At 37.3% G+C, this 22780-nt stretch overlaps 2 protein-coding genes across 2 annotated transcripts in view; both read right to left on the minus strand.

The window, feature by feature from the left end:
- LOC117301585 (guanylate cyclase soluble subunit beta-2-like) overlaps positions 1-5933 on the minus strand; it is a 29249-nt gene extending 23316 nt beyond the window's left edge. Inside the window, exon 1 of the mRNA XM_033785614.1 lies at positions 5816-5933. Coding sequence (XP_033641505.1) covers positions 5816-5888 — 73 coding nt within the window. The 5' untranslated portion in view covers positions 5889-5933. The remainder of the gene's footprint in view (positions 1-5815) is intronic.
- An 8712-nt stretch (positions 5934-14645) lies between these two features.
- Positions 14646-22780, minus strand: part of LOC117301385 (Down syndrome cell adhesion molecule homolog) — a 75545-nt gene continuing 67410 nt past the window's right edge. Inside the window, exons 30-33 of the mRNA XM_033785331.1 lie at positions 21886-22161; positions 19897-20107; positions 17461-17681; positions 14646-16011 (exon numbers count right to left, since the gene is read on the minus strand). Of these exons, the coding sequence (XP_033641222.1) occupies positions 15530-16011; positions 17461-17681; positions 19897-20107; positions 21886-22161 (1190 nt within the window). The 3' untranslated portion in view covers positions 14646-15529. The remainder of the gene's footprint in view (positions 16012-17460; positions 17682-19896; positions 20108-21885; positions 22162-22780) is intronic.

Below are 22780 nucleotides of genomic sequence, written 5' to 3' on the forward strand. Positions count from 1 at the left end.
ACTGGTCACCAGGCCAGTGCCCAAACAAAAGTATGGGGATACGTCTGTCCCGCCAACAGAGAACTAATTAATTACTTATTACAAAGGCCTATCTCTGCTGGCATCGGTAATGTTTTGACCTTTTCAGGAGACAGACGCCTCGAACCCTAATTATGCTAAAATTCTAAACTAACTGGGATGGCAAGGTGACCATAGAAGAAGACATAAAAAAGCTAAAAAGCGGTATTAAAAAGATAGGTTTTTATATTACATGTACATTTAAAAGAGATGAGTTTCTGTTCGCTACGTATGTGAAGCGGTAGCCCATTCCAGAGCTTAGGGGCTGCCACAGAAAAAGCCTTATCACCAAATGTAGTCAACATTTTACCAGAAGGATAATCCAAGAAAATACCATTATTCCCTGACCTAAGTTTATAAAAAGATACTTTCCGGATGGAAACAAGATCCTGTATATACTTTGGAGAAAGACCATGAATAGCTTTAAATGTCCAGAGCGCATGATCCCTTAGAAGAATTGACAACAAGCTGTTTTACCTGTGACTCGGTTAATGGTATGAAACTACCAAACAGGATATTACTGGACATTGTTTCAGGTGTAAAATATAACGGCCTGTCCACAGAGGTTGAAACTTCCAAGTCATCAAGTTTAGCATGAATATTATATATTTTCTTTACAAAAAAGCTACCCATATTATTGGCAAGAGACAGTTTATCTTTAAAAGGTGGGTAGAGGACGTCAACACTATGCCCAAGCAGCTGTTTAGATGCTCTAAATAATTTCCTCTGGTCGGAACTACTACTTTTGATAAAGTCTTTGTAAAAACTGCAGCGAGCCTTATTAAGAAGAAAGGTAACCCTATTTCTAATAAGCTTATATTCTTTTCTGCACGTCTTCTCATCCTCAAGGCAGAGTTGATGTCTTGACTAAACCAGGGAAGAGCAGTCGTTAGGCATGATTCTTAAACTTTAAGCTTGCTGAACGTTGAGCAGTAATGCAGTTAGGCTGACGATGCCATAGCATGCCTTGTCGTTAATCCTAACAAATAGTAAATTTAAAGCTCCAAATAATTGAAAATTCATCCTTCAGATCACGTCCCCGTGACTTTCATCATTTGCAATTCACCTTGAGAAGGCACTGAACACTGTTTAGTATACTCAAAATAATTGTTAGCTTAAAAACTTACTTGTTAACAATCAATGGAGAGCTGTTGATAGTATAAAACATTGTGAGAAACGGCTCCCTCTGAAGTAACGTAGTTTTCGAGAAAGAAGTAGCTCTCAACGAATTTGATTTCGAAACCTCTCAGAATTAGATTTTGAGAGGCTCGAAATCAAGCATCTGAAAACACACAACTTCGTGTGACAATGGTTATTTTCCCTTCAATATTATCTCGCAACTTCGAAACCAATTGAGCTCAGGTTTATTTTATGCATATGTTGAGATACACCAAGTACGAAGACTGGTCTTTGACAATTACCAATAGTGTACGGTGTCTTTAACTTTGATGCAGAGTAAGATGATATGGTTATGTGTAGAAGTTGTATAACTCAATCCGTATTAAAGTTACTTCTGAACTGAAGGCCAGGTATGTCACGTCGAGTGATTACCAAGCATGACCTGGTTTTGAAGAGTATACAATTTATTCAAAGATACTTTTGTTTGTTGAGGATTCAGCTATTCTTCTCTGCTGCTCGACCTCACAAAGAAACAAGATTGGTCTTACTAACTAAGTCAAGTGTAATGTCACAGTAATGAAACTGACAACTCGTCTTGGCAAAATGCCATCGGGCTTATAATAATAATAATAATAAGACATTTGTAAAGCGCCTAATGCAAAAGCCTCTAAGCGCATTAAAGAAACAATAAAATAAACAATTAGAGAAAGAAACAAGATACAAATAGGCAAATGACAAAAAAGAAGCTTTAAACAAGGACTTAAAACATTGTAAACTATTAGCTTGGCGAATTATGCACAGGAAGACTATTCCAAAGAAACGGTGCGGCGTAAGAAAAAGATATGTGGCCATCGGGCTTATAATAATAATAATAATAAGACATTTGTAAAGCGCCTAATGCAAAAGCCTCTAAGCGCATTAAAGAAACAATAAAATAAACAATTAGAGAAAGATACAAGATACAAATAGGCAAATTACAAAAAAAAAAAAAGCTTTAAACAAGGACTTAAAACATTGTAAAGTATTAGCTTGGCGAATATGCTCAGGAAGACTATTCCAAAGAAACGGTGCGGCGTAAGAAAAAGATCTGTGGCCATAAAAAATGGAAGAAGCTCTAGTAGCAGAAAGCAATGACTGTTGAGATGATCGTAAAGTCCGAGTAGGAGAATAATGATGAACAAGTTCAGATAAATAAGCAGGAGATTGACATGTTTGAGCCTTGAAAGTTAACAGAAGAATTTTGTAAAGTGTTCGAAACTTAACTGGGAGCCAATGCAATTGCATTAGTACAGGTGTAATATGGTGAGAACGAGGCAGACAAGAAACGAGGCGAGCAGCAGTGTTCTGTACACGTTGAATTTTAGCAAGATCTTTATCGGGGAGTCCATACAGAAGTGAATTGCAGGAATCAAGTCTAGTAGTGACGAAGGCATGAACAAGACGAAGAGTAGTTGCTTCATCCAGGCGAATTTGTGATATTTTCCTAATAGCCATGAGAGCTCCTTTGCAAACATTATCACAATGTCTACTCATGCACAATGATGAATCCATAATAACACCGAGGTTACGGGCAAATTCAGATGGTTCAATGACAGACTGGGCAATTTGTATTGTTGGCGGCGAAATCTTTTTTGCGAAACGAGATCTCAAAAATAAAATCTCAGTTTTTGAGTCATTCAAAGCAAGTTTATTTGACAACGCCCAAGATTTGACATCTTGAATGCACACTTCAACTTTTGCAATGGCAGAAGCGCGATCAGCTGGATCAAATGTAATGTAAAGCTGGGTGTCGTCAGCGTAAGCAACACTAGAAATACCATGGGCAGCAATGAGGTCTTGCAAGGGTGCACTGAACAATATAAATTCAAGTGGCCCAGCTACAGAACCTTGTGGAACACCACACCAGAGATGATGGCGATCTGATTTAAAATTGTTGATGAGAACATGCTGGGTTCTGTTGTTCAGATAAGAAGAGAACCAGTTAAGGGCAGTTCCAGTAATTCCATAGCGTGAAGATAAACGTTGGATGAGATGCTCATGGTTGATCAAATGCAGCTGAAAAATCTAACAGCACGAGGATTGCTTCCTTATGGTTGTCCAGTGCACGTAAGATTTCGTCCTGCACACGAACAAGAGCAGTCTCAGTACTGTGGAAAGGACGATAAGCAGACTGCATTTTAGCATGGAGGTTATTTTCATGGAGATAGTCATGAAGTTGACTAACAACAGCACGCTCAATCAATTTGGAGATGAATCTCAAGTTAGAGATAGGACGATAATTTGACAAACACTCTGTGGGTCCAAATGTTGCTTTTTCAGAAGTGGCAGGATGCAAGCCTCCTTAAGATGATCAGGGAAATGACCAAAAGACAAAGATCTATTAATAATCTCTGTGAAGACTGGCAGCAATTCAGAATAACACTCCTTAAAAACAGATAATGACAGAGGGTCCAGCTTGCAGGAGGTAATCGAACAAGATTTGATCATCTTCATCACTTCATCAGAAGTGACTACACGAAAAGTGGCGAATGACGAAGTACAATGATCATGAATGTCAACGGAGATGGGTGAAGGATGATTATTATCAAATCTGCCATACAGTTTCTTAATTTTGTCTTCGAAGAAACTAGCGAAATTGTTGGCAAGATCAACAGGATTATCAAAACTTGGAAGCTTTTTCAAACACTTCGGAGAAGAAAGCTTGCCAATAACACGGAACAGACTTCGTTGGTTGCACTCGGATATTTGATGGCGATGATAATTAGATTTACTATTGTTTACAAGGTCTCTGTATATAGTACACTGTTCTTTATACAACTCCTGATGCACAGCAAGGCCAGATTTTATCCACTTTCGCTCACAACGACGTTTCACTTGCTTGGCTGCACGTAAAGTATCGCTATACCATGGAGCACGAGGACGTAGTATTACAGTTTTTAGAACTTCAGGAGCATGATTATCTAGAATATCCTTAAGAACAGAATCGTATTGCAAAACAAGTTCATCTAAATCGATGGCAGGATCCGTCATCAAAGAAGAGTTACAAATATCAGATTTAAAAGAAGGCATATCAATTGAACGAAGTTTGCGAGTAAGTAATGTCTTAGTTGATGCTGGAGGGCGAGCAATATTAATCAGACACTTCACAGCAGCATGGTCAGAAGGAAGATCATGATGAGTTGGAACCGAAGAAATTAAATCATCAGTGACATTAGAAATCAGTAAATCCAATGTATGTCCAGCGATATGAGTAGACGAAGTAACATGTTGTTGAAGGTTGGAAGTATCTAACAAGTCACGAATAATAACAGTTTCACGGCTGTTGGGAACATCCATATGAAAATTAAGTCACCTGACAAGAGGAAACTACAGGGATTAGCGACGAGTGATTCAATTAGGCATCCAAACTCTTCAAGAAACATCGGAAATGTGAGATTATTTTTCTTGTTAGGTGGAGGTCGATAGATGATGAGAAGACGGAAAGATGATGACATTGATGATAAAGTGAGCTCCATATGTTCAAAGGCTCTAAATTCATGATTTGGGTGAATTTTTATATCAATACCAGTTCTCACAATGATACCAACACCACCTGCTCTTGAATGAAGACGCGGACAGTGGTGGAAAACATAGTTAGGTAAAGTGTTACTGATGTCAGCAAGAGTACGATTATCTCGATCCCCTCCAGTTAACCAAGTCTCAGTGATGGCAAGTATTATCTAACTGATTACTGATTACAAAATCACAGAGTGCAGTAGATGTATCCTTGGATTTAATAGAGTGAGCATTCCATACAGCAAAACGAAGATTCTTATTAGACTGTACAGATAAATGATGAGAGTCAATGGAGGTAGGCAATATGGAAGTGGGTAATATGGAAGTGGGTAACTGTTTCATTCGTTGACGCCCACCCTTTTTCCCTCGATGTGTACGTCGATTGCATCTTGAGTTAATACTTTGGGTGACATTTATTCCAAGATGCTCAATATGATCCAAAACAGAAGGGTCCAGTGTGTAGTTCAAACCAATAGAACCAGAGGCCAAGTTCAAATGTAAGAGTTCATCACGATCATAATTAATGGGAGACAAACGAGAACTGGAAGATCTAGGAATATTGTTACAAGAAAGAGGTCCTGGGTTAGGATTGATGTCACCAGATGTTAGAAGTTGTAATTGAAAGGTAGCACTTGAGTTGCAATAGTAAGGAATGCGAAGACTCATTATATATTTATGATGTCGAGGATGTTGTTTTCCATAGTGTTCATTTGTACCAATGCACATGTAGTTCCAATAAGTGCCTGCAGAAGGCCCAATTAATGAGTTGACCAGTAAGGAATCATCACAAGGTGTGAGACCAAACAGGAAGAAGGTCAACAGGAGGATGAATGGCTTCATTGTTCCACTAGCAAGGTGCCAAAACTAGCACAATGCAATAAACATTAATTTTTTCTTGCTACTTTTTGTGTTTGTAAAAGCAGCTCTACAATAAGAACCTGGTTGATTTTCCTAAATAACTGAAATGGATTGTGGCAAGGAAAGGCAGCTAATTGTGCGCCTTTTTTGCTAGCCTCGGTCATTCAGCAGTAGCAGTAGACATATGTTAGTAATGCAATCTTTCAATAAAATGAAAACAACTCACGTGGTGATGTTAACCTCCATTTTCCTCGTTTTAAACGCCTTCCATGATGTGTAACTAACCCTTGATTATTCATAACTGCATTCACAAAAATATCTATTTTGAAGGTACTGGCTTGGGGTGGGTGCTCCTGCTAGCTGATACTGCTGTGGTTTTGGCTGCCCAAAGAAACAAAAATACCAAGAGCATTCACCCATGACAACCACTCTCCTGTAGAACAATCGGTGCATACTTTCTCTTTCACTCAGCCAACAAAGGGTGTTCACTCAACATGCATGTTCACTCATCTGTGAAATACCTGGTCTACATTTGTCGTTAGAACATAACCAAAAGTAGCCAAATCCTGGTAAAACAATTCTCTTCCAAACAAGGATTTTCACTCAACTGAAGGGTGCTTACTCAACTGTGACAAGCAATGTTGTTAGATTAGAAGTAGTTTGAATATGCCTTAATAAGACCATCAAAATGACAACACAACACAACACGCTTTCTCCAGAAGACGATCAGAGCATACTGATCGAAACGTCGAGTTGAAACCAACGGTTATTATTTAGAACCACCCCCAACTCATTTAGAGATGCCAATATGCAAAGTTTTAAATCCTACAACCCACATAAACAGGAAACACATAAACAAGTTTGATTTCATAATCACTATAATGGGGACCGAGAACAGAGCAAAAAATGGAACACAGAAAGTTTCAATAACCAGGGCTGAGTTCACAAAAGAAACTGGACACTATCGGTCTCAAAATAATTTTTAGCATAAAACCTTACTTGGTAACAAGTAATAGGGAGAGGTTGATAGTATAAAACATTGTGCGAAACGGCTCCCTCTGAAAGAATGTAGTTTTCGAGAACGAAGTAATTTTCCACGAATTTGATTTCGAGTCGACCTCAGAATTTAAGGTCTCGAAATCAAGCATCTGCAAGCACACAACTTCGTGCGACAAGGATGTTTTTTCTTTCATAGTTATCTCGCTACTTCGACAACCAATTGAGCACAAATTTTCACAGGGTTGTTATTTCATGCATATACTGTGATACACCAATTGAGAAGACTGGTCTTTGACAATTACAAATAATGCTTAGTGTCTTTAAGATGAGTTGTCAGTATCACCATAGTGATTTGTATTGTGACATCACACTTTGCATTAATTAGCAATTTTAAGATTTATTCCCAGTTATGATCAAGCTTAGCTCTTCGTGAAATCAGCCCATGGCTCAAAGAATAGCTCATTTTATAATCAATTATAAACCTATTAAAAGTTGCTCCTTTTGTCGCCACATGTTGGTTCAATTTAATTTCTACAATTCACACTGTTCATCTTGGTCAAAATATTCTTCGACCTGCAATTCTCTCTTAATTTTGTGTATAGGGTGAAAGTCACTCCAATCAATTCAAAATAAGTAACAACTGCAATTGATTTTTGTACATTATACTTTCAATCGAATAGAATGAATTTTAGTCTACAAATTTTAGAGAGTAACATTGCAAGGCTATCTGAACAATTTGGTTCCTTTGCTTTCTGACACATTGCATGGTTAGCCACTAATAAGTAAGTGTTTGTTCTGGGTCAAGCACCATGTGTTAGTGCTGCTGTAGTCAGGTTTATTCACTGTACTGCAAAATATTTTGAGCAAATAGAATTAGCTGCTCCTGCTTATATGAACCGAACAAGAAAAAAAAGAATACTTACAGGCACTGTACACGTTTGGTAATTGTCAAAGACCAGTGTTCTCACTTGGTGTATCCGATCAAAAGCATAAATTAACAAGCCTGTGACAATTTTGGCTCAATTAGTCATCGAAGTTGCGAGAAAATTATGGAAGAAAAAACACCTTTGTTGGACGAATTTGTGTGATTTAGGATTGGAATAAAACACTTCTGGCTAAAAGTCTTTTATAGTTACTTTAGTGAGAAAATACCTCTTTCGCAAAATCGATGCTACTTCAGAGGGAGTCGTTTCCCACAATGTGTTATACTACCAACAGCTCTCCAATGCCCACTACCAAGTCAATTTTAAAGTAAATAATTTGTGTTGAGTAATTACCGATCGTGTACCTTCTCTTTAATGGTCTGGCGTAATGAATATGGTGCAGAATCAATCTCAAAGGCTAAGACGGTTCGATATCCATTAGCGATGTACAACACAGACCTTCACTGTCGAAACATATGGTAATGACCAATATCCAATAGTCATTCACTGTACAAGTCTATGTAAATGACCAATATTCAATATTTAAAAAGCAACATTGATATTCGCTGTACAAACATATGGTAATGTTCAGTATCCAATATCGATGTACAAGGTAGACGTTTACTGTACAGACCTATTTGAATGCCCAATATCCAACATTTAATACGCACTGAGCTAAGTACACATAAGGACAACAAGAAACAATTATTTTCTTTATTCCCGATTCAAAATCAATATGTGAACTGGAGTAAAAGAAGCAGTCACGTGAAAATTAAAGGACAGACCAGCAGAATTGAAAAACCTGAGGGTATTTTTATGATTGTTTCGGAGGGATCAGTGAATGCATCAAATCCAATAACATACTCTAGCTTCCAATCAAAACAACCATCCAACTAAGGCATTACCTAAAATGAAAAGATCTTATTCTAGTTACGAAGTGGCCTCGGTTTTTTGTAAAACGTTGTTTTTATCTCTTTAGCCAGTGAGTTTATTTTCCGAAAATTATGTTTTTCTTTCTTTGGCCAGTGAGGTTAAAACAGCATCAGAGAGATTGTAAGCTTGTCCCTTTGTCCATTTAAAAAAAAACAAAAAAAAAAAAACGCATTCTGTCATTTTGATTAATATACTGAAAAGTAAACACAATTTTCTATTAAATAGGAATAACAATTTATTCGGAAGCTAATCCCTTCATTTTTGATATCAAAAAGTACAAGAGTGGAAACAAAACAATCAGAATTTCTGTCTTACAATCATGGCTTGATTTACATTGGGTCAATATTTGATAAATTAAAGCATGTATAAAATATTCACAAAGTTGTTATTTTGTTTGTGAACTAGATTGTCAAAGTACAGTCTATTATACACTAACTGAATATTCATATATTATATTTGCGTCAGGCAGGGCAGCAAATTTGCCAAACCATTTCACTGATTAAACTCGGCAAATGATTGAGAAACACAAATTAATCAAAACATCAAAGTTTGCCTCGATATTTATCCAGATCAAAATATGCAAATACATTTCACAAATTGATTAAAAACGTAAGCTGTCAAAAGAATGAGTAATCGGTAAAAACCCAAATGGTTTGTGAACAGCGATATGATACAATGCAAGACAAAACATCGTTAAAACCTCGGCCCAATTTCATAGAGCTGATAAGCACAAAAAGTAGCTAAGCAAATTTGTGAACAGCGAAATGGTACAATGCAAGACAGAACATCTTTAAAACCTGTGTCCAATTTCATAGAGCTGCTTAAGCGCACAAAGCAGCTAAGCACATTTGCATTTATGCTCAGCAGATTCAGGTTACCAACCAAATGACCATGTCACATGTACCAGTTGTAACTGGTATCCTGCTCATTTCCTCTAAGCAGGAAATTGTGAAGCAATATTTTCTGCTTATTTAAGCAGCTCAATGAAATTGGAACAGGATTATTGTCAGCACAGTTATTGACAAAGTCAAGATGAATAATGTGACTGAAAGCAAACAATTGCGGCCTTTTCATTTCTCCCTTGAACGAAATTGATGCGAAGATATGTCACAAATAATCAAACGGAAAATAATATGCTGTCAAAAAGTCAAAGCATGGTAGGCCCAAAGATAAGTATTCTATCAATATTGAAGACGTGAAAGACAGACATTACATGCTTAATGTCAAACAAATGAGGGTATTAAATTGTTGTTGTTCAATTGTCAACAGGCTCAAAATTAATCCTAAATGAAGCAATATTCAAAAACATATGTAATATGAAAAGCCTTTGTTTTCAATATTGAAGCTCTGTATATCCAGGGGTCATCATCACACATATAGTCCAGTCTTAGGACTAGTGATATTACCTTTAGGAGTTTAGCCAGTATATGGTTTTTTTAAATTCAGTTGTGTACATTCTGTGCCTGTAGGAAATACAGGGATCAACTCACAATGCACTCGGATTCATTTCGAGATGCCTTACTATCAGTGTCACCATAACAATATCGTGACATCACACTTTGCTTAGCAATAAATATTTACAACTTAAGATCAATATTAGGCTCTTTGTGAAACGAAGCTCAAGGGCCGAAAGATTGATCTTAACTGTGTAGCAATCTTTATTCCTAAAGGAAAGTGCGATGTCACAAAACCAATCCTTACGGTAAACATCGTCACTGTCTTCTATTAAACGTTTGATTGACATTGTCTCTCTCAAAGGCTAAGTTTCAATACAACACAAATGAACAGGTCATGGTTACATATTAAAGGCAGTGGACACTTTTTGTATTACTCAAAATAAATTAATATCATAAAACCTTTCTTGATTATGAGTAATGGGGAGAGGTTGGTAGTATAAAACATCGTGAAGAGACGCAGTTTTCGAGAAAGAATTTTCCACGAATTTAATTTCGAGACCTCAGATTTAGAATTTTAGGTCTCGAAATCAAGCATCTGAAAGCACATAACTTCGTGTGACCGTGGTGCGACAAGGGTGTTTTTTCTTGCATTAATATATCGCAGTTTGTCAATTTAACCAATAGAGTCCAGTATCTTTAATGTCTGATGTTTTGTAATTACCTGTTCATATTTGTTTCCATTCAGCATTCGAGATAGACTCTGCTGTAGGGTTAAAACGTCAATCCGTTATATATTAAAAACTATTTGTTAAACACAATTTAATTGCTTTTTGAAGGTCAATAAATACTTTATAATACTTATTGAAATAGTCAATAAGTAACAAAATAATAAATAGATATATAAATAGCAGTTCGTATACAAATACGTCACATTTACATTTATAATAATATATTAAAGTTGTTTTTAAATAGCACATGTTTAAGATGGTATTGCGTTAAAGCTGACTGAACATGCCATACTGGATAGTACACTTTTAGAGTTGAATTTATTAATTTATAAAACAAGTTGGAGTAATAAGTATATTTTATAAGTTGGTATTTGTTTATACCTTCAATTGTTCCAAACTATAAATATCAATGTAAGATAGTATACAAATATTGACTGCTTCGAGTGCTATGGTTAAAACTATGACTCCCTCGGTGATCCCCGGGAGCGTTCTATTTTCCCGAGGCGAAGCCGAGGGAAAATAGAACGCTACGGGGATCACCGAGGGAGTCATAGTTTTGAACCATTGCACGAGTAAAAGCAGTCAATATTTGTTTTATAACACCCCAAACATTTCTAAATACTGTACTATTATTATTAATAGCGCATGGCAAACCGACGCACTATCACACGGCCGTTGTCTAGCAAAACTAAGACATGTCATGTGACGCGCTCTAAACCAATGAGCAGGCAGAATACTTGCAAGGGGTGTTAATACAAAATAGGAATATTATAATAATTGTATCCGAGCTTCTTTATTAAAGCCCTGGTTCATTTTGAACCTCAACATTCCTGAAATCACCGGAACTCCTTTGGGGTAGGCTATGCAGCACCGCAAACCAAAGTTGCGCACAGGTTACTGGTCATTCAAGTTAGAGAGGTTTAGCAACACGTTCCACGTGAACGTGAAAGTGAACGTCAGACAATTATGGCGTTCAAATCTCACGTTTTTAGCAAACGCGAAGTTGCCATTTCACACGGCAGGTACGTATATGCAGACGCCATACGTTAGCATGCGATAAGCCCAAACTGTTGACGTCACCCAGAAACAACAGATGTTGACGTTCACGTTTACGTATTGCTCGCGTAACGTGCAGCTAAACCTCCCTATTACTATTAACAATCTCTACCCTCGCGTGTACCCATCTACTCCTGCGTGGTGAGAAGCAATTACAGTTAAGTGCAGCTTGCTCAAGAACACGGGTGTCAAAACCGGAATTCGAGTTCACACTCGGAACTTGAGTCCAATCTTCTAGACCATTTGGCCACGACTTATACATTGCAATCTTTAAACAAATTTAAAAGATAAATTCTACAAAGCATACATTTTAAAAATTGGTCCACCTCACATATGATACACTCAATTGCATTTGTAGTTACGTAATCGAAGAGTATTTCAATTTAATATAGCAGGCAGTTGATAACTTCTCATTTCGGTCTCACCACAAATATGGTGGTGTGACGAAATATTGCTCAAACTTTTATTTTACAAATATACAGGAATTAACATGTCAGCACCAATAGTTATGGAGCGCAATCATGTAAGCATGCACCAACGCGTTTTCAAAACCACCACTGAACATTGTTTTGCATAACAGCAAAATAAGCCTATATGTACAACATCGAATAGTCATCTTGCGCTAACAGAAAATAGATGGCTGCACTTTATCAGAGGGTTAAATCTGGGTCGGTCTGGATATCTGTAGAATTTTGTACACGATGGGCGGAAATATATTTACAGCCACCTCAAAAAGAAAACAAAACGAAACAACTCTTGATACCGGATATCCCCTACTAATAATAATAATAATAATAATAATAATAATAAACAAGCATTTCTAAAGCGCCCCACGAAGAACGTAGCGCTTGACAAAGAAGAGGAACAAAGAAAACAGTGAATCACGGAAACAAATGAGTTTTCAATTTCCGCTTGAAAACAGACAAAGACGGCGCTTCACGAAGACTGATCGGAAGTTCATTCCAAAGACGAGCCACGGTAGATGTGAAAGTCATGTCACCAGCTTTCTTGTACGATCTTTGGACAACAAGCCGGGTCCGATCAGTGGAGGAGCGCAGTCTTGGTCTGTGTTCAGCGGAAACCAGTGTTCTGGAGTTGAGTCATGGTACTTAGGTACTGGAATGGTCCAATCTAGGATATCAAGGGCAATGTACGTAGGATTTGGTAACTTAAATACAATGTGACATTACCTAGTCTTAACAGCACTCACTAAAGCGTTTTTAAGAAACATAATATGGCAATTGGCAGTGATTGTTTTTCCAACCTCATTTGTTGTTGTTTCTCTGTATATTTTTTATTAATTTTTTTATTATTTTAGAAAGCTTAAGGGCATTCAAAGGTGTAATAACCTCATAATATTGACGACAATTGTTTGCAAGACACATCACGAATTAGATTGGAAGAAAGCCACCTGCTTCCAAGTGTTACAAAATGAAATGCAAGTTGAAATTTCATTTGTTTTTACAACGTCCAGTTACAACGTCCTCTTCAACACTAATTGCAATTTCATCACCTTGAGGGGACATGGCTTGTGACTCGTATAACCCGCAAGGAGAAAACAGTTATGACTTCAATGGGAGACTTTCTGGGACGATAGAGGGCAGCAGACTTACCGGGTAAATCCATTGTTCTCAGAATTATGCGCATGTTCAGAACTACGTAAACAATGGAAATTTACCCGGTATGTCTGCTGCCCTCTATCGTTGGAAAGTCTCCTATTCAACAACAATAGACCCTTCCCATGAAATATGTAAATTGCACGTAGCGCGTGATGCGCACTAACGTTTTGGTTGGCAAAATGGGGGAACATCGCGCTGTTTTGTACACGGCTTATGGGTGCGTGACGCACACGCGACTGCGCGTCTGCTTAGTGCACAACTCTATGGCGTTTGCCAACCAACAGTGTCTGTACGCATGCGTGAATGTAGTTAGCATATTTCATGGGAAGGGTCCATTGTATTTCTGTTGACTCATTTCCATTTGAAATGACGTCAAACAAAACTTAAAAAAAAAAAAAAAAAATCTACAACTGAAATCGGATTTCAGTTTTGTACGACCAGATTTAATGACAGTGTGTTAAGCTAGCTGAAGATTTTGTGCATGATGTTTCACAATATTTTTCATGCGCAGTTTTTTTATATAAATTATTTCTATTCTATGGTTGATCAAATTTCATAAACCGTGTCATCTCTAGCGATCCCATGAATTTTGTTTTACAAAATACATAACGCCGAGAAAACATTGCGTGACTAATTGTTGCACATGCCCCTGTCAATACAAAATTAATAAGTTTTGTGTTTTCTGCTGCATTCATAACCGTTTTCTCCTTAAAGCCATTGGACACTTTCGGAACAGGAAAACAAAAATTCACAGATTTACAAATAACTTACAGGGTTTACAGAAGGTAATGGTGAAAGACTTCTCTTGAAATATTATTCCATAAAATGCTTCACTTTTTGAGAAAACATTAAAGCAATTGCCAATTCTCGATATCGAGAATTACGGATTTATTTTAAACAAAATCATGTCATTCACGGCAAAACGTGCGAAAACAAAGGTGGGTTTTCCCGTTATTTTCTCCCGACTCCGATGACCGATTGAGCCTAAATTTTCAAAGGTTTGTTATTTTATATATATGTTGTGACACACGAAGTGTGGGCCATTGGACAATACTGTTTACTGAAAGTATCCAATGGCTTTAAAGGCACTGGAGACTATTGGTTACTACTCAAAATAAATGTTATCATAAAAACTTACTTGGTAACGAGCAACGAAGAGCTGTTCATAGTATAACACATTGTGAGAAACGGTTCCCTCTCAAACAACGTAGTGTTCGAAGAAGGAGTATTTTACAAATTAGTATTTTACAATCAAATATTTTAAATGAATTCGATACGTCAGCCGAGGTCACGAATTCAAGCATCTAACATCAATTAACTTGTGCGACTAGTTTTTTTTTCTTCTTTTATTATTATCTCGCAACTTCGACGATCAATTGATTGATTTGAAATTTTCACAGATTTATTATTTTATGCATGGTCTTTGACAATATTACCAAAGGTGTCCATCCATGCCTTGAAGCCTATACATAAAACACAGGTTTGTTTTACTCTTTCTTTTTTAATTTCTATTACAGCGTTTATTATGGCTGATGGCACAATTCATGAACGTTGTCTGCGACTGTTCTGGCATCTCTAACAAACACATACATTTTTGTTTACAAAAACAATTGGCGGCACTGAATTTTTCACTGGCCCATGTCAAGACAAAATTAATAGTTGATCTGTATGAACTTCATGATCCATAGGATTTCAGACTAAATTTTTACAATGCTTCGGGGTATGATTTTCCTTTCAATAGGGGCTTATATCGCATAGTAAATTTCTAGTAATACTATTTTGCAATTCAGTGTGTATATACCTGTAAGCACTGATTGGCCAAATTAAATTTAACGAGAACTTCAGGTCACAATAATTACATATTGTTATTCGACTATTTCAAATTTGTGCACTGCCAACGTCCATTTAGGGCCCTCGAGCTCATATATTATTCTGCAATTTATCAGAAAATTGAAATACTAAGAACGGTTTATAACCTCCAGAAAAAAATATGAGCTATTGTTTGATAACAACATAAAAATTGAACCATTTTGGTAATTATATATTGATACCTCACCATGCAATGTCGCAACTCCCTATTAGCCTTTTAGAACCATGGTGGACACTATAAAGAGTGCACGGTTTGGACTGGGTGCAAACATACAACGTTAACCAAACCAACTGGTGCAGCAGTGATGTGTTTAGTCAACTCGTCCGTCGGACATCTCGACGGTTGAGACAGCTCGACCGTTCGGACAACTCGTGGTGACCATACCTCAATATGGCTTATGCAGGTCTTTACGGTGCTATACAATTGTAAACTCATCTCTGTAGTTAGACGGCGAATCCGTAGAAGTTGTGGATGACAGCACGTGTATTTCAATCTCCTCCATGCAATGATCGTTCCCATCGGGGCTGTGACGCCTCATTGGCGGTGGTAGCGGGGGTGAGCAAGATGGGAACGAGGAATGTTCTGATAAGACCTCAGATTTATTAAGATCCTCTGCATCCCACTTACTGGGTTCTTGGCCACCCATTTTGGGATCCTCTTCATCCCATTTGGGGTCCTCTTTCTCAGCTATGGTGGCTTGTGTTCTCCATTCTGGGTGGTCCCTGTCCCACTTGGGATCGGCGTAAATTGTTCTCTCGTTTTTGACGACGGCGTAGTTTGGAACGTGGTACTTAGTGTCGGGATGCACCACTTTTGGAACGGGGGTGACTGATTGTCGATGAGGTGGTGGGAGGGGCGGTTTTCTGGCGTGCCATCTTTCAGGTTCGCTTATTGAGCCTAATAAGAGATAAACAAAAACATAAGTAAACATGAGAGGGTTGGAATTCATGCTAAGCCATGTGCCATTTTTATACGCTTGGTATGGTAAATGATTTCATTCCTCGCCCCTTAAACCAAAAGAAAAAAGACCCCTCTTTATATAAAAGAATGGTCCAGTTTAGGATATCAATTCGTTCAATTCGTTAAGGGCTTGCAACTTGAAAATACAATGAAACACAGATCTTGTGACTCACGGTCGCAGGAGTACAGGGGCTCACGTAAGAGTTCATACATTTACAAAAGTATTCTCGTGGTTGGTTGATTCAGGACATCTTTCTACATAACAACCTTAACTTAACTTAACTTAAATGCATTTATAAAGCGCTTTAAAGCCATTATACACTTTCGGTAAACAGTATTGTCCAAGTCCCACACTTCGTGTATCACAACTTATATATAAAATAACAATCCTGTGGAAATTTAGGCTCAATCGGACATCGGAGTCGGGAGAAAATAACGGGAAAACCCACTCCTGTTTTCGCGCGTTTCGCCGTATCACGACATGTGTTTATAACAAATCCGTAATTCTCGTTAACGAGAATTTATATTGTTTTACCGTTTTCTCAAAAAGTAACGCATTTCATGGACTAATATTTCAAGAGAAGTCTTTCACCATTACCTTCTGTAAACCATGTAAATTATTATTAAATATGTCAACTTTTTTTTTTGTCTGTACCGAAAGGGTCCAATGGCTTTAACACTCTTTCAAAGCGCTGTACAGTAAAGAAAAACATTAAAATGCAGGATTAAAACACATGAGAAAAATAGCAATATGTTTTTTTTTTAAATACACAACAGTTAAAAAAAGTAGCAAGAAAATTAGTAAAAACATTGCAATACAAACAATCATATTACAAAATAATAAGCGTCAGGCGGACCCAGAGTAAATCAACCCCATTTCTGATTTTAAAAAAAACCTATGTGCAAAGCCTGTAAAGGCCCATCATCAGCATGAACAAAAATGTCCATCATTGGATTGAATCTCTGTTATAATCGTACAAATTTTGTTATCTTTACATCCTTCCCTGGGTCTTCACCAAAAAATTATGTTTCCTTTATTAAGAAATGTTCCCCTTCGATCTATCCCCTAAAATAATGTACCTTAATTATTTTACCTTTTCTTGAGGTCTTCTCCTAAAATGATGTTTCTTCTATTCACCCTTTTCCCTTTGTCTCCTCCTAAAGTCCCTCCTAAACACTTTCCCCTCGATCTTTCCCTAATTGATATCCATTCTATTTACCTTTTTCCCTGGGTCTCCTCCTAAAATGATGTCCCTTCTATTTGTTTTTCCCTCGCTCTTCCCTCGCTCTTAATCTTGTTTTCCTGTCTCTCCTTCTAAAAATGTGTTCTTTTTATATACCCTTTCGCCTGTCCTCATCCTTGATTAATGCTGATCTTCCATTTACCTTTTTCTCTTGGTCTCCTCCTAAAATGATGTCCCTTCCACCTCAGCTCCGTTCCAGTGTCACTGTCCGTAACACCACTTGGTGCCGCACTGAAGCTGTCGCACGGCAGTGAGATGTAACCCTCAGACGGGCTGGACGGCTCATGACGTATGTTGATCCGGCCACGAGAGCCGCTAAAATCAGGAGAACTAGAACTTGGTGTACTGCTACGGCTATCAAATCTGGAAGGAAAGGAAACAGATATTTTGTTTACTTGAACGATTTTAACTTGGGTGAAATTAGAATCAATTCAATAAACATTTTATTCCATACTCTTGTTGAAAAAAATAAACCATATAATAATAAAAATAATAATAAAAAAAAAAGAGCGATTTGAGACGCAAGAAGAAAAAAAAATTAATAATAAATTTAGAAACAAAATGAATATAGTCATATCTTCCTTGTTTTAATAGGGAAAGTTTGAAGCAACAATTTTGCAATAATACGAAAACTCAAGCTGCAAAATAAAGAACATTTTGCATGCATCAAAGGCGCATTAATGCATAAATTAATTCTTTGTCTCTTCAGCGAATAGAATTGTAAGTGTTGTTTTGTGCATTTGGTTGTCGCTACATTGTGTGCCCGTCGTATACATTATATTTTTACAACAGAGTGCGACGCAAAAATGACGGGTTACAAATTATGTGATTCCACCAGTACATTCTAACAAATGGACACGACTACAGCAGGCACCGTGACTATCTGCCATAATGGCGTTAAGTAAGCAGCCCCCTGTGCTGCAAAAACAACACTGTTGGTTGGAGGACTTTCACTATTGGATGCTATAGCGCAACTGGCTCATGTCCAAGGCTGGCTGCCCTGGAGAGTTTCAATTAGCCTCATTTACGTTTGGTTTAGGCGGCGTGTGGTCGATCCTTACGAATGAATGATCTTGAAAAAAAAGGAACAAAAGACAAGTTGTCAACGAATCTTCAAAGGGCTAAAAGGATGAGCACTTTCCCCCAGTTATGATGGGATGGGACTGTTTACTTTAGCCTTCATGATCCCATGTCGTGTTAGTTGAAGAGTCATACTGTGAGGTGACAAGACTAATGCGAGTCTAAATTTTAGTTCACAAAACTTTAATAATATTTCTGAAGGTCACTCGTCAGTTTAGAGGGTTAGAGTATGGGTTAACCCATGTGTTTCTAATTCAAAGCAAACACCAATATATAAAGGGTTCCTCAGGCTTGCGATCTACTTATAAAGTTACTTTATGAGGCGTCCTTGGTATAGGCAAAGCTGTGGAGCATTCAAATCAGTCAATAAATTTATTTGTATGTATTTGAAAACATAAATGATTCGCGGAAGAGACTACTATTTACGGAAAGGTAACATAATAAAATCCCGAGTGCGGCAAGCAATCAATATCAATCTAACAATTACATCACAATAATCACATTGTTCCCCTGTGACAACTCAATTTCGATGATTGACAACTTGCAATAAGAGAGTGCGCAAAAACGCCTTCCATGGAAACTATCCACAATTGTTCAATATCACAGGCACGCGAAGATCTAATAATGGATCCAAACACTTTCTCAATTTGATTTGAACCGCAGGTGGCGCTTACTTATACCGCAATTCTTAAGACGAGATGAAACCAGAATCTTATTTGTTTCTGTAACAGATCTTCTGTTTTTGACACGGGATATTTATGTGCAAAGTCCATGAGTGCAAATGGTTTTCTGCCCCTCAGAAAAAAAAACATCTAAGACCCGACTCTCCTTTTAGATTTGTGGAATGGTCCAGTATGATATCAATGAATATGACTCCCCAGGTAATTACACGTTGTATAAATGTTTTCATTAGTCATTAATTGGAACTCCATCTTCCTTGACTGCAAATAGTTTTATGCCCCTCAAAAAAAATTCTCTGAGACCTGACACCCCTTTTAAAATTGTGGAATGGCTCAGTTTATATCATGAATTAATACTACTGTATATAGATAATTGATTAATGGATTAATTGCTATTCCATCTTCCTATGGATCATTTTCGGTAAACAATATTATCCAAGGCCCACACTTCGTGTGTCACAACTTATATATAAAACAACAAACCTGTGAAAATTTAGGCTCAATCTGTCATCGGAGTCGGGAGAAAATATGTGTTTAAAATATATCTGTAATTCTCGATATCGAAAATTGATATTGTTTTAATGTTTTCTCAAAAAGTAAAGCATTTCATGGAATAATATTTCAAGACAAGTCTTTCACCATATTTTGTTTATGTTCCGAAAGTGTCCAATGATTAAGATAAGATGTTAAGATGCTTTGGATAATTAATGGCTTAACTAATCATTTCATAGATTGATAAAATGGTACTCCATTTCCCTTTGGGGTGAAAACATAATCTTTTAAAAAGACAATGTAGACAATCAAATTTGTATACTTACTGTCGCTGCCTTCTAGCTGGTCCCCTGCTTGCCCTTATAACCGGTCTGGTTGCCATATAACCTTTCCTTTGCCCTCTCCTATTGACCTTGTAACGGGATGGTCTGTAGACCTGAACGTGGAATCTACCTCTGTCCTGTTCGGATTCGCTGGTCTCACTGGGGTGAGGGGAGGTAGTGCTAACACGGCGCATTTGCTCCCTCGGCCTGGCACCTGTGAAAAATGAGGTGTTTAATCAGCCGATAAGTAAAAATAACTTTATTCTCGGATAAATAGATTCAATGATGTTGAATTTTGTAATCTATATGAAATTTATTCTTAACAGTAATGCGATTAATAATTTAGCTGTCAGGTGGCTGACTTTGTAATTAAGGTTAGAAGCTGGTTCCTTTTCATCATTGAACACACAATTTAAAGACAGTGGACACTATTGGTAATTGTCAAAGACTAGCCTTCACAGGTGGTAAATCTCAACATGTGCATAAAATAACAAACCTGTGAAAATTTGAGCTCAATCGGTCATCGAAGTTGCGAGATAATAATGAAAGATGGTTGATTTAGAGAACTGAAGTTCTAAATCTGAGGTCTCAAAATCAAATTCGTGGAAAATTACTTCTTTCTCGAAAACTATGTCACTTCAGAGGGAGCCGTTTCTCACAATGTTTTATACTATCAACCTCTATCCATTACTCGTTAGCAAGAAAGGTTTTATGCAAATAATTATTTTGAGTAATTACCAATAGTGTCCACTGCCTTTAATCGAATAAAGTAGAATAGCAACTTGTTTGTAACCTTTACTTAAAATTGGTTGGATTTAAAAACTGTTGAATACCTAAAACCACATTACACACGATATATGTGTACAAATTAATTTTGAAAACATTGAAAAGATCACTTGGCAGAGTAAAAAGCAAAACACAATACACACAACAATGTTCAAATTTTAGTGCTTCAATAAATATAAACATAATTATACAATTAAGGGAACCGCCTTCCATTATACATCATCAATTGTGAATGATGAAAAATTAGAATTAGAACAAGACCACAAAATAGAAACATGGATAAAACAAATAAATTGAAATTGGGAAAACATTAACCAGAGAGAAACGAGCAAAACAAAATATGGGCTGCCAAGGAGAAAGACAAAAGTGAAATAAAACCTTGTCACCAAAGAGGTGTGTCGCTCGATCCTGAAAAATGTTAGTTGTATAGGCCCTTGACCTTTCCTTTTGCAAAGTCAAGGCCCGAGTTTTTGCAACCCACGGTTGGAAAACTATGGAAAGCCATGAGTGCAAATCAAAAACAGATCGGTACTGTTTTGTAAAAAATTAACAAAAGTTTGCAAACTTTTGTGTTGATTTTGTTGAAAACAAAACAACTAACTATGAGAGGTAGGTTTTCTCTGTTAATTTTGGCAATTAATTTTAATTTTAAATTTTAATTTTGTAATTAAAATTGGTTAATTTTAAACCACCAAGCTATTCTATTTCGCGCAAAATCGAATGCAACTGAAAGGGGGTCATTCCATTTCGTTTTACGATTAGTCAAATGTATTGTTGCGTCATTCGATTTTACAAAATAATCTGTCAATTTAACAGTTCATCGACGCAGCATTCAAATTCACAGACGCTTCTTGAGGCGTGTGTCACGACAACGAATACCGATACACTAAATTGAACAAAGTGCTAAAGGAATTTGACTCGACTCAAAACGAAATCAAATGACCAAATTCTGAATTTGAAACGCAGTAACTGGAGGGGCAAAACAGCTTTAATTCAAACGCATGCACATGAAATTGGCTGCTCATTTATTGAATTTGACCGAGAAAACCTATAATATTTGATTGCAAAAAATGTTCACTTTGGTTAAAACATGTTAGTATGATCCTTGCTCTATGCTATGATTGAGTGTTTTACTAACATTCGGCCCGCCATGCCAACCAAGGAGACTTGTTTATCAACAAAAGAAAGGTCAATTGTTTTCCTTACCCTCTTTGATGTATGTAGTCCGGGGAGCGTAACTATCTGTCCTTTCCGGTACGGAGGGTAATGGCGGTGACGCAGTGAAGTGTCGTATCCCTGCCTCTATATCGCTTGCTGTGGAGTAATCAAAATCATGGTGCCCGGGATGGTTCGGTGACGTCACCGAACGTGGATTCCTCCTACGAGCTTGCTCCAGCTGGCAGGCGTTCTCGTAGGCTGAGGCTAGCTCCTTGTCACTCACTGTGGTGCAGATTGAGGCTTGACTGCCTCTCTTTGAGTGGCCTAATTCACGGGAAATAATAATATTTACCCAGTCAGTTTCCCTTGTGGTTTATATAGATATCTTAAACAAAAAGTCGCATCCCCTTAAGGTGATCCCTGGCTACACGGCAGTTAACGGTTGTATGGCTTCTGACTGGCACCCCCGAACAAAGATATTGACAAAATAGGGAGACCGCCAATATAGGGCTAGATAGCTCAGTTGGTAGAGCGCCGGCACGTTAATCCGGAGGTCGTTGGTTCGAATCCCACTCTAGTCAATTCTTTGTTCAACCCCAGAAATAATAACACAATACTTAATTATTTTTTCTGACTAGGACAGGAGCTTTTCTTGTCGGTACGTTACTTCTTTCAATGATATTGTTTTGCTATGAACTGAAATTGTAATAAAGTATGAAAATAAACTTGGGTTTGAATGAATATGTAAACTAATGATGTTTTTTGAACCAATGCATGACAGAGTTTTACACAGTTATTTTGATTAGAGTCGAACTGTTCAGCCAAACACCAACTAGGACCAAAAGTCTACGTATCCGCCATGCGTTGTACGCAATGCGGAAATAATTATCAAGAAATGCACACATTTCCATTATTGTATCAGTTTTGCGTCATCCGTAAAAAC

Source organism: Asterias rubens, chromosome 17 (genome assembly GCF_902459465.1).
Source record: "Asterias rubens chromosome 17, eAstRub1.3, whole genome shotgun sequence".
Taxonomy (NCBI): domain Eukaryota; kingdom Metazoa; phylum Echinodermata; class Asteroidea; order Forcipulatida; family Asteriidae; genus Asterias; species Asterias rubens.